This window comes from Trachemys scripta, chromosome 14 (genome assembly GCF_013100865.1).
Source record: "Trachemys scripta elegans isolate TJP31775 chromosome 14, CAS_Tse_1.0, whole genome shotgun sequence".
Classification (NCBI taxonomy): domain Eukaryota; kingdom Metazoa; phylum Chordata; order Testudines; family Emydidae; genus Trachemys; species Trachemys scripta.
The window spans coordinates 20,817,216-20,829,237 of NC_048311.1; the positions used below are offsets into that span (position 1 = coordinate 20,817,216).

Here is a 12,022-nt window from a genome sequence, read left to right on the forward strand (position 1 = left end):
ATAATGTACTGGTCCCTTCACTAGCAATGGGATAGGGTGAGACTAGAACAGAGGTTCTCAAACATTGTCAACAGACCACCAGTGGTCTGCAAGCTCCATCCAGGTGGTCTGTGGATAGTAACCTCTAAGGTTCGTGTCTGAGTGGCCACACATGAGAGAATGAATGGCCACCCACCTAATTAGTGGAGGCATGCAGGTGTGGCTCCACTGATTAGTTGCCTGGACCTTGGAGAAGACGCACATGTAAGGTGAGGTGGTGACCTTGTGGGGAATAGAGCGCAGTGAGGTGAGAAGAGGGGGTGGGGAGAATTTGGGATGTGCAGGGCTGTGGCGACCAGAGAAAGAGGTGACATTCCAGGGCTAGGGCTGCGGCTGCCGGGGAGAGACAGCCCTCCTTCCCAGACTCAGCTTGGGGCTGCCGCAGCAGGGAGGAGAGGGCACATCCAGCGCATTAGAAAGGTAAGACTACTGATATTAAAATGAGTTGTGTGCTTTTATTTGTAGAACAAAAAAAGTTAATTTTGGGATTTTTTATAGAGCGCTTTTATCCAAAGTGCTTTACAATAGTTAGCTAACAGTACAAACAACATTTGGAAAGATCATTAAGTGGTCTGCTGAGACCCTCAGCAATTTTCAAGTGGTTTGCAGACAAAAAGTTTGAGAATCACTGGACTAGAAGGTTTGAAGAGGATCAGTGTAATGATACTATGTAGGGACTTTGCTGCCCTAGGTGGTAATACTGTGAGAGTGTGGGGGAATAATATAGGAGTAAATGGGAAGAATTATAGCATTACAACCACGAAGTGGCGTACAAGGCCTGGTCTACATTAGAATTTACATCGGTATAGCTATGTCTCTTAGGGGTGTGAAAAATCCACACCTCTTGAGAAATGTAGCTATACCAACCTAACCCTGGCTGTAGCCAGCACCAGTTCAATGGAAGAATTCTTCTGTTAAGTGTTAATGGCTCTTGAGGAGGAGGACTACCGCGGGTGCAGTTGTAGTGTTTTAGTGTAGACAAGGCCTAAGTGAGAGTTATATGGAAGAGGCACAAGGGGGTGGCTGGGGGCAGCAATGATGGGTGTGGGTGTGATCTCTAAAGGCCAGGGACTGTGTGGTGCTCCACATGTGGGTACAGGGTGGCATATAGAAAATGCATGTAAGGGTGTACATACCTATGTATGGGGATGCAGGTGTACCTGAGGGGCATAGTGGTCCGAAGATGGCTTTACAAGGGGGCAGACAGAGGACTGTGTAGCAAAGATGGGGGAGGTTGGAGGAGAATTGAGAGCCTACACGGTGCTGTGCAAAGGGGCCTGAATAAGGGGGTATGGGACACATGGAAGTGTATGAGGGCCACAGTAGAAATGTGGATAGGATGCCGGCTAGGGATACAGTTGAAGCAGGGGCTGTGTGTGGGCCCAGAAGGGGAAGTCTATGAGGGGAGTGTGGTGACCCTTGGAGTGACTTGTGTCAGGTCTGGGGCCCCCTTGGCACATATCTAGGGGCGTTCAGGGGGCCCACCTAGGTCCAGACATGCACAGTGCCCAAGGCTGAAGAAGGCCGCTATGGGAGGATGGAGGGATGTGTGGTGGGGCACCTGGGCAAATGGAGGCCGTAGCAGCAGACCGGCGGCCATTTTGAGAGGACAATACACTCCGCACGGGCACGGCACAGCCCATTGCGCCCGGCGGGGCGGGGGACGCGCACGCAGGGCTGGGAGATGCCCGTGCGCGCGCACGCTCCTTCTCTCGGCCGTGTTATGTAACGGATCAGCGCGCTCCCGGCGGCCGGACCCAATGAAGCCTGGGCTGGGGGGCGGCGCGGGGGCGCGCACGCAGGGTAAAGCGCGGTCCCGCGGCAGTGCGTGCGCGCTCACCCTAGCCTCCCCCTCTCTCTCTCTTCGCCTCGCTCGGTCTTTCTCCCCCCTTTGTGAAGCGCTCGGAGCGGCCCGGACCCTGCTGCCTTGCCATGGCCGACGAAAAGCCCAAGGTGAGGGAGGAACCCCCGGGCGGGGGCAAGGAGAGGCCGGGCCCGGCCCCGGCCTGGCGCGGGAGCAGCCCCGACTCTGCCGCGCCGGCTATGCGCGCCATTTTCCTCCCCCCTCCGCAGCAGGCCCGGCCGCCGTCGCGCTCCGTTCTCCAGCCCTCGCAGGGCCGCCCGCCCCGGCCCCGCTGTTTCCCCCGGTGGAGGACCTGGCTCCGTTCCAGGCGGATCCCTGGGGGCCGCAGCGGGGCGAACCGGAGCTGTGCTTCCTCCCCTGTCCCGGGAGGCAGGCCCAAGCGCGGCTGCGGCCCCCACCTCCCCGAGGGGCTGGATCCCCACCCCCCGCCCATGTGGGCCCGGGCCTGGCTTTGCAGGGGGAGAAGGGCTGCAGCATCCCTCACCTACCCTGAGCTGAGGCAGTTCCCAGCCCTCCCCTCAGCCCGGCCCTGGCCTCCCCTGGGCAGGAGGGACCCTGAAATAGCGCGACGGTCCCAGCCCTGCTCTTTTGTGCCTCCTGCTGCCCAGCGCCCCCTGCCCTGGGCGGGTCTCTTGAGGCTCTGAGCGGCCTGGCGGGGGGGAACGGGAGCAGCATGGAGCAGCCTGTGAGTCCCTGCTGCTGCTGGGTTTTCATTTTAAATGGAGTTTGAAGGCGCCAAAAGCCTCTCCCATTTAAAGGACCCATCCTCCCTCCCTCCCCTGCGGGGCTCCGACTGTGGCTCTTCCTAGGCAGCAGGCGGTGGTTCTCTCTCCCTGCCACCCCCCACCCCTTTTGCTGGAGTATCTGTCACATGTAGACCTGGCCCCCTGTTTGCACATTGTTGTCTTCTGAAATCTTATGCGAGGCTGGAATTGAGAGGACTTGGTCCAATAGTGTGGTATGAGGTGAAGCTGGAACACAGCTCAGTGTCTCAGGTATCGCCTTTTTATTAAAGGCAAAGTCCTCAAAGAGCTGTCTATAGTCAAAGGACAGATGCTTCGTTTGAACTGACTAGTGTTGTGTTGTTATTACACTGGGTAGCTTTTTATCTTCGGCATTAAAGAGCGCCCCTCCCATTCCGCCCCCAAATTATTTGGAAATAAGGCATACATTTTTAACGGAGAGTAATTAACCATTGGAACAAATTCCCAAGGGTCATGGTGGAGTCTCCATCATTGACAATTGTTAACTCAAGATTGGGTGTTTTTTTCTAAAAGATAAGCTCTAGCAATTATTTTGGGGGAATTCTATGGCCTGTGGAGGCCAAACTAGATGATCACAATGGACCCCTCTGGCCTTTAGAATCTATCAATGTATGAAAATAAAAACCCTAAAGTAGTTTTTGCATTAGTTGTGTGTAATATGTTTTTATTGAAGTGGAAGCTTTAAATTGTTTATTTCGACTTGTTTAATAAAGGGTAAAGCTGCTAGTTTCAGGACTTAATCACTTTAAAGGATTCTCATGGAAGTCTAACAAGATGCAAGGTCTGAACTTGTTTCCTTTTGAGAGCTGTGGTATTGAAGTTAAACTTAAACTTTCCTGTAATCTGTAAATTGCAGAAATAGCTTCACTGGCTTAGTTGAAATAAAGTGAGAGAGAGATTTTATAGGATATTTGAGATTACAATCCTAAATGTAAATTTAGTTTTCTTTAAAAGGATAAAATGTACTATTGTATATGAGCATGTGACAACAATATTCTTATTTCTTTAGCTTTGAATAATTTTAACAGTTAAACAGCTAGTATGTGTCTGTCTTCCTTTCAGGTTTATCTCTTTCATCACCATTGTACTAATTAATTTCAGTAGCCCTTGACAGAACTTGTTAATTTCAATACTGTTGGGTTTTTGCTTTTCCAAATTAGGAAGAGTTTCACACTAGGAAAATTGAAAAACACTAACATTATTTCATAAGTCAAAGTGTGAAGTTTGTAGAGGCCTGTTGCCACATGGTAAAATGTTAACTTATTTCATACTTTTTTTTAAATCATACCTCTCCTTTCTTTCTTTTCTCCTCAACAGGAAGGAGTGAAGACTGAAAACAATGACCACATTAATCTGAAGGTGGCAGGGCAAGATGGGTCTGTGGTTCAGTTTAAGATTAAGAGGCACACGCCACTTAGTAAACTAATGAAAGCCTATTGTGAACGACAGGTGAGGCACTTGTGTGAACACTAAAGGAAGCAATGCCCATAAGAGGGGTCATCTTCATTAAGGTGGATGAGAACAGTAAATGTCTTATCACAGTATTGCATATTTAACAAAACTCATCATGTTGCAGAATATGTACTGCTTCAAGGGTCTTTTGCTAAATAGACTGGGAGAACATTTTCAAGAAATGGATAAATAAAGTTAAATTATTATCTTTGTAAAGTCTCCTTTACAGCACCCTCCTGTTGGAAGGCAGCTTTAATATTGCTATCTCCCAAAACATGGAGAGGGTGTGGTAGAAGGAAGTGTGGCTAGGCAGTTGAACAGTAATAATGGTAGCTTTATAACAGATGTTTGTTTGTTCTTGATCTTATCTCAGACTTCTGATTTATGGCCTTAGTTTTACTGTACTGAGATAGAAAGTGCCAATGGCTGGTCATAGATTTCTTTGAAATGTAAAACTGTATGGGGGTGGGCTGAGAGTGATCATGAAGTCCACATTTTCTGTTTCATTTTCTCTAGTGCAGTGGTTCTCAAACTTTTTTTTTGTGTGGACCACTTGAAAATTGCTGAGGGTTTCAGCGGACCACTTAATGATCTTTCCAAATGTTGTTTGTACCATTAGCTAACCTTTGTAAAGCACTTTGGATAAAAGCGTTATATTAAAAAAAAACCTTAATAATAAAAAATTTTTGTTCTACAAATAAAAGCACACAACTCATATTTTAATATCAGTAGTCTTACCTTTCTAATGCGATGGATGTGCCCTTTCTCCCCTGCCGCGGCAGCCCCTGAGCTGGGGCTGGGAAAGAGGAGTTGTCTCTCCCCGGCAGCTGCAGCCCTGGAGCTGGGGAAAGTCACCTCTTTCTCTGGTCGCCACAGCCCTGCATGTCCCAAATTCCCTTCACCCCACTTCCCCCTCTTGCCCACCTGCTATTCCACCCCAAGGCCACCACCTCACCTTGCATGTGCATCTTCTCCAGGATCCAGGCACCTAATTAGTGGCGCTATGCCTGCATGGCTCCACTAATTAGGTGGGTGGCCCTTCATTCTTTCATATACGGCTGCCCAGGCACGCACCTTAGAGGGAACTATCCACAGACCACCTGACTGGAGCTCGTGGATCACTGTTTGAGAACCTCTGCTCTAGTGGATTAAGTAATTCATCTGAGTAAACAAGTCTTCTGATATGCAAACAACTGAGCCTTCCTCTAACTTGCAAATAGATATTGGAAGAAAGGAGTTTTAAAACAGTGGTTGCAGAAATAAGAATGACCCCAGAGAAGCTATTTTTTTGATGAGTTGAATGCCTAGAGCTTGAAAGATCATCTTATTTTAGGAAGTCCCTTCTCTAAAAGGCTTGTTTTCAACATTAAGTTAATCTGTACACACAAGCTGTACTGCTTTAACAATATTGGTATAGTTAAAACACCTTTATACCTCTATAACTCGCTGCACATTGCGTGTTGTGCCAGTATAACTATTTCAGTAAAAATCAGACTCCTGCCCGAAATAGATACATTGATACAAGCACTGTTTAGACCAGACCTAAAACTAGCAATTCTGTCATTCTCATGCTGAGATGGGATTATTTCAAGGGATTTATACAGTAAGATCAAATGAAAGCTATTGTCTTATTTAAATTATTCTGCTTTAGTTGTATGATTTCAATGTATAACATATGATCAAAGGTGCTTATAATGTACTTTTCTCTATGTCTGGATTTGAGCTACTCTTGGGAGCCTCAGGAAACCTAGGTATTATGCAGGAGGAGTTCATCAGACTTGCTTAATGGTGAGAGTGGATTTGGTTTGAGTGACAACTACACTTGACAGTCAGACTCGGAGATTATTTTGAATGATGAATACTTTCACTTAGGAATACTACTGCACTATAAGCACCCTGTCTTAGTATGTAAGGGAAGGAGTGCCGTCCATACACCTTCCTTACCTCGCTAGGTGTTATGAGGATAAATTAGTGAATGGTTGAGTCTGTCTTTTTTTTCTAGCCCTGTCAATGGCTTATTGTTATCTTAGGTAAGTTATCTGACCTCAGTTTTCCCCATTGTAAAATATGGATATCACCTCCTTCATGGTGTGTTGTGAGGTATATCAAACTGCTGTAAAATGGGTTGAGAATTCTGGATAAAAGGTAATATTAAATATGTCTAGAAAGTATCATTCATACCCAAATTAGTCAGTATAAAATGCTTGCTGAGTTTATATTTCTTTAATTTAAAATTCATGCAAGAAACTCTGGCTTTCCCATAGAAAAAAAATCCATCAGAATCCTAGAAATATAGGGCTGGAAGGAACCTTAAGTTGTTATCTAGCCCATCCCTCACTCTGAGGCAGGATGAGTACTAGGATTTAGGCAATTTTTGCAATGAGCAGAAACCAGATTTTGAATCAACTAACATCCAAAATCCTGTTAAAGTAGGAAATGAGATATGCAACTATTTTAAAAGGTTCACAAGTCAAGGGCAATGATTTTCAAACTTGAAGGCCTAAAAATAAATATCCATTTAAATATTTAAGCATCTAAACAGGTGGGCAGATTTTTCATAGGTGCTTTCATAGATCCCACAACTTACATCGGAAGTCATTGAGGACTGTGAATGCTTAGCACTTCTAAAAATCAAAACTTACGTGCCTATCTATAGACTCCCAAACTTGAAAATTTTGGCTAAGAAACATAAAGTTGAAGCAAAAAAACCTCATGCATATTGAGGAGACACAAAAACTAGTCAATGCAGAGGACTAGATAACTAAAGAGTAGAAGTCATGTAGTGTATATAATAGTCTTCAGATATAGGTTCAGAAGATCAAGACTATTGAGGATCATTGTTTCTGGGAAGAATGTATTACTGGAAATTGTTCCAGTATATTGAAGTGCAGAAAAATCCATATCTTTGTGAGATTGTAGTTCTCAAATGTGCACTTTTCTGTTAAGTCTCACTTGGGACCCGTACAAAATTGCCAAGAACCACTACAAAATAACTTAACATTTTCAGAATGCAACATATAAGATCCACAACATCAGAGAAAGTAGTATGTTATTTTTCTCTTGGGGGGGAGCCCCCAGATTCCACATCTTGTTAGTCATTCCCCTCAAATACTCTATTTTAGTAACTAGACATCGTTTCCTAATGAGGCCAGCAACATCAGTTGCTTCATCCCAAGGGCTGAGTAAGCTGCCTATATGCAGCACTCTGTCCTTTGACAGTGGAGCTTGAACCAAATTCCCTTGTGCAGCAGAGGGTTCTGGAGCCACTTTGCTGTTTGGTCAGCCACAGGCTTATATCTTAAATTTAGATGAGTTTATGGATGAACAATACCAGAATCTGAAGACTTATTTCAGTCCTTCAAGATGAGATGTTGCCCTAGTGGGGAGATTGCTTCATTGTGAACTATAGCTGGTAAGATTTTACTAATCTGAATATTCTTGCTAAAACATCTTTCCTGGCAACACAATCCCTCCCATAACAAGTGATTAATATAACAGATTTCTGTTTCCATTCTATATCTGTTCCAGGGCTAACTGAGGACTTAATTCATCAGGGCTGTCAGTCCAGCACCTTCCACCACATTAACCTCACTTGAAAAACAAATTATCTTGATGAATGTCTAGGACCTCCTACAGGAAAACTTTAGACAGTATATATTAAATGGAGGACAGAACTGGAAGGCAGAGACAACAGAGCTCTGCCATTGACTGTATCCTTTCCTCACTCATTTGGGCTATGTTTGCTCTAGACAGACATAGTGGACACTGACAGAAGGAGTTATAGGTTATTGTAGGAACACCAATTCCCCAAACAATGTTGGCTATACCAACAGAAGCCCTCTTCTCTTGGCATAGTTGCATCTTCACAAGGAGTTTTGTCAGCATAGCTATGTTGCTCGGAGGTGTGGTTTTTTTCGCACCCTGACCGACATAGTCATGCTGCTGTAAGTTTTAAATGAAGACCAACCCTTAATCTTTCCCTATGTGTAGAATGGGGGTAGACCAGCTGAAGGGTGCTATTCAGTTTAGTTTGTAAAGCTCTTTGAAAACAAAGTGCAGAGTGGTGATTACTACTTAGACTGAAAACAAACTAGCTATCAGCCCACATGAGAATGAGAGAGTATTTTGGGGGATGGAAAGGGTTACCAAATGATTTTAGTGAGCGTGATAATAGAAATTTCTTAATTAAAATTATATTATCTGGGTAGTCTCCCTCTGAAGGTAGATGACTTCCTTAAAACCTAACTTCATTTGTTCTCTGAAATGGTTCATTCTGCTGGTTTCTTATCTTGTGTGTGTTCTAAATAATCCAGTATCAGGGGGGTAGCAGTGTTAGTCTGAATCTGTAAAAAGCAACAGAGGGTCCTGTGGCACCTTTAAGACTAACAGAAGTATTGGGAGCATAAGCTTTCGTGGGTAAGAACCTCCCTTCTTGCATCTGAAGAAGGGAGGTTCTTACCCACGAAAGAACCTCCCTTCTTGCATCTGAAGAAGGGAGGTTCTTACCCACGAAAGAACCTCCCTTCTTGCATCTGAAGAAGGGAGGTTCTTACCCACGAAAGCTTATGCTCCCAATACTTCTGTTAGTCTTAAAGGTGCCACAGGACCCTCTGTTGCTTTTTACTAAATAATCCAGGTTCTGTAATTTCATCTCATGTGTCCCTTAAATTCAATAAGGAGATTAGACTTGATATCAGCATTAGATGCTGGAAGTTTCAATTAATTCAAAAAGTAACTATTCAGGATTAATCAGCTACTTATTGAGTCACTTCAGACTAACAGATTGATGTGGGCTTTCCATGAGGAGAAGAAAAGGAGTCATATAATGTTGCTGCTTTTAGAGAAGGTGAAATCGAGCTGTGCTAACATTTGAGCAGGGATGTTATTCCCCTTGTGACACTTGCCACCCAAAGTGCTATTCCTAACTTTCCTCCAACTGAATTATTTAAAATTCTTGAAAAAAAGAATAAAAAATTTTTTTTCAGTGGCTTCTGGCCTTCAGGACTTGATTTGGGATTTCTAGTATACTTTATTTAATGTCTAGTTGGTAGGGACAATGATGCATCTTTTAGAAACTAAACATGTTGCAATTTGTCATTCAAAGCAGGGCATAATCAAAACATAGCTCCAGTTACAAGTCAAAGTGAGGACTGAACAGTGTTTTAACATGTCACTTATTTCTCTTTGCGCCAGGGTTTGTCAATGAGGCAAATCAGATTCCGGTTCGATGGGCAGCCAATCAATGAAACAGATACACCTGCACAGGTAAAAATTATATTTAAAGCTTGCTGCAGGAGTTAATAGTTGTGTATAACACTTGCTACAGAGAAACAGCTATGTAACTATTGATGCTTAAGTAATATACCAATGGTCAAGATCTAACTTCAGACTTTTACAGTAACTAGTTCAGAACTGTTGGGAATAGAAAAACACTATATTCTGCATCTAGAATATTAGATTTATACCATCACAGTACCAGATAAGTTGATTTACAGCTTCTACTGATGCTAAATCCTGTAAGGATATTACTTTATGGATTACAGTGATTGTGGTGGATTAATAGTCCTGGCAGGTAGGTATTGGAGTTCTCCTTCAAATAATAATTTTAGTGTTTGTTAGCATATTGACAGGCCTGGCAGGTGACAGTTCTGTATTGTAGAACTGTATGCTGCAATGTGAAAATTATTGTCCAGTATCTCTAGTTTGTTCGTATCTCAGTAATATAAAGTTACCAAATGTTGTGCAGTTGGGCTGGTTGAAGTATGTAAGTTCAAAACAAAAATCAGACCCAATAATGTAGGATGTTGGTTCACTCTGGCAGTAATTGGTGGTGATGCCCAAGAATGTCTTTCGGGAGTGTTCTGCATAGTTGCATACAAGCAGTTACCCCTGAATTGCATGCTGTTTAAAGTTCATGCTTTCAGCATGCCGTCTCATGATAAATAAGGGACTTCACAATTTTGCCAATGTTGTCATAGAATTGTTGTTTCCAGACTTTTGCTTCAAAGAATATGCCACCCTATCTGTTTAACTTCAAACTTTTGGTTGAACCTGAAATGCTGAGAATTAAAATCCTATGCAGTTTGTAATCCTCTCCATGCATGCTATGTTAAAGCTAAATCAGTTTACTGAAAACAGCAAACACTGTGGACTTCCGATAGATGCAGAATCTGGCCCTTAGAACTACACTAGAAGTGCTGCAGCAGCTCTGATGTACTGTAGACCTGATCTCTTAGACTTGCTCAGACGGGCCTCTTTTGCAGTGTAAACATACCTGTAAGAGCCCCAGAGTGCCAGTTGCGAGACTTGTATTATAGAAAAGACTGCTATAATAATATGGCCTGCAGTTCAGTACTCTGGTACTTGTTTGTTTACCATACATGTCTAGAAACAGTCTCTATCATCACATTCTTAGTGACTGGTTTCCCATTTTCTTTTTTTGTTGTTACTTATTGGATGTAGGGGCTTTGGCCATTATTTGCTTTCTATAGTACTGTAGATTAAACTACTTAGATGCTGTGCATTTAAACAACCACAAAGTGGGACAGAGGTGGTGTTCTAAGGGAAATAGCGGGGATGAAGTGGTCTGATGGAGCAGGCAAGAAGATTAAGACGTAATGTCTGTGAGGCCCTTAGAGAGGAGCAGATCAGTATATTCGTGGATCTTACTTTATTTTAAATAGTCAATTAGCCACCATTCTTTATATCGCTCTTTAAGTTTCATGTTCCCATGAAGCAGGGTGAATGCGTTAAGTTGGGAATTCGTTCTGATTTTAAGTTATGGTAAGAGGTATACGCGAAGATGTGAAACTAAGAACATTTCAGATATGTCTAATATTTCATCAGCTGAGTTGAAACCAGTTCTTTCTTTCTGATGCAGTTGGAAATGGAGGATGAAGATACAATTGATGTGTTCCAGCAGCAGACAGGAGGAGTCTACTAAAAAGAGAACCTGCTACTTTCCTCTCCAGAACTGTGCTCCCACAGACGACACCTTCACAATTAGAAAAATGAGACTTGGTTCAGCCACATCCTGACTACTGCAGTATAGTTTTTTCTCTTCTCTCTTTTTTTCCTCTTCCTTCTATTGTACATAAAGTAACTGGTGTATGTGCACAGACACAATGCATATTTTTTTTAACTAAATGGCCAATGGTATGTTTTGATCAACATGGAATGGAGACGGGGTGGGGAAAAAAAACTGGTTCTGTGAAAATACCCTTTTCTCCATCGTGGCATGCTCCTTCAACTTTTATCTTTATATTCCAGTAAGTTATTTTGCTCTCACTGTTGACAAACAAAAACATTGCATACTTTGTTTGGATAATTTCAATGTTTTTCTTTTATCATTGTAAAACCAAGGACGATTTTATAACTTTTTTGTACGTAGCTGTTACATGTAGAGCAATCTCTGTCTAGGTAAGGGTAAATTACTCCAAAAAACATTGATCCTAGATAGTTTTCCCTTCAAGTAAAGCGTCTTGTTGTTTAAATAAACTTCTTGTTTAAAATAATCAGTTTTCTTTATTTTTCTGCATAGTGATAATACTTAGCACTTGTAGCTTTTTATATTTCCACAACAATTTACAGACTTTAATCCTCAAACACCTACACCTGTATGGGTATGTCTACACTGCAGCTGGGAGCCAGCCTCCCAGCCCAGGTAGAAACTACTAGCTCAAGCCCCGCTAGCGCGAAATAGCAGCTTGGCTGTTGTAGCCCTGGCAGAGGCTCAGGCTAGCCACCAGAGCTCAGACTAAGGGGTCATCTTGAGACACAACATCCACACTGCTATTTTGAAGCGCCCAACTTGAGGTTTGCTAGTGCGAGTCTGTCTATCCACACTGTGAGGTTTGCTTCCAGCTGTAGCGCAGACATACCTTATGGGGTAAGCAAATAAGTA

The 12,022-nt window shown here is 43.2% G+C and overlaps 1 protein-coding gene across 1 annotated transcript; it reads left to right on the forward strand.

Annotated features, from left to right (window-relative positions):
* The first annotated feature begins 1,755 nt into the window (after nt 1–1,755).
* Nucleotides 1,756–11,633, forward strand: SUMO2 (small ubiquitin like modifier 2). The gene is made up of 4 exons (XM_034789946.1): nt 1,756–1,992; nt 3,985–4,116; nt 9,313–9,384; nt 11,000–11,633. The coding sequence occupies exons 1-4, from the start codon at nt 1,972–1,974 to the stop codon at nt 11,060–11,062; spliced, it is 288 nt and encodes a 95-aa protein (XP_034645837.1). The 5' UTR covers nt 1,756–1,971; the 3' UTR covers nt 11,063–11,633.
* The last annotated feature ends 389 nt before the right edge of the window (nt 11,634–12,022 follow it).

Excerpts from the sequence above, each read along its gene's own strand:
- SUMO2 (XM_034789946.1), top strand. The coding sequence starts at position 1,972 with ATGGCCGACGAAAAGCCCAAG. Across the intron at positions 4,117-9,312 it reads AAGCCTATTGTGAACGACAG|GGTTTGTCAATGAGGCAAAT; the intron begins GTGAGGCACTTG and ends TCTTTGCGCCAG. Across the intron at positions 9,385-10,999 it reads AAACAGATACACCTGCACAG|TTGGAAATGGAGGATGAAGA; the intron begins GTAAAAATTATA and ends TTTCTGATGCAG.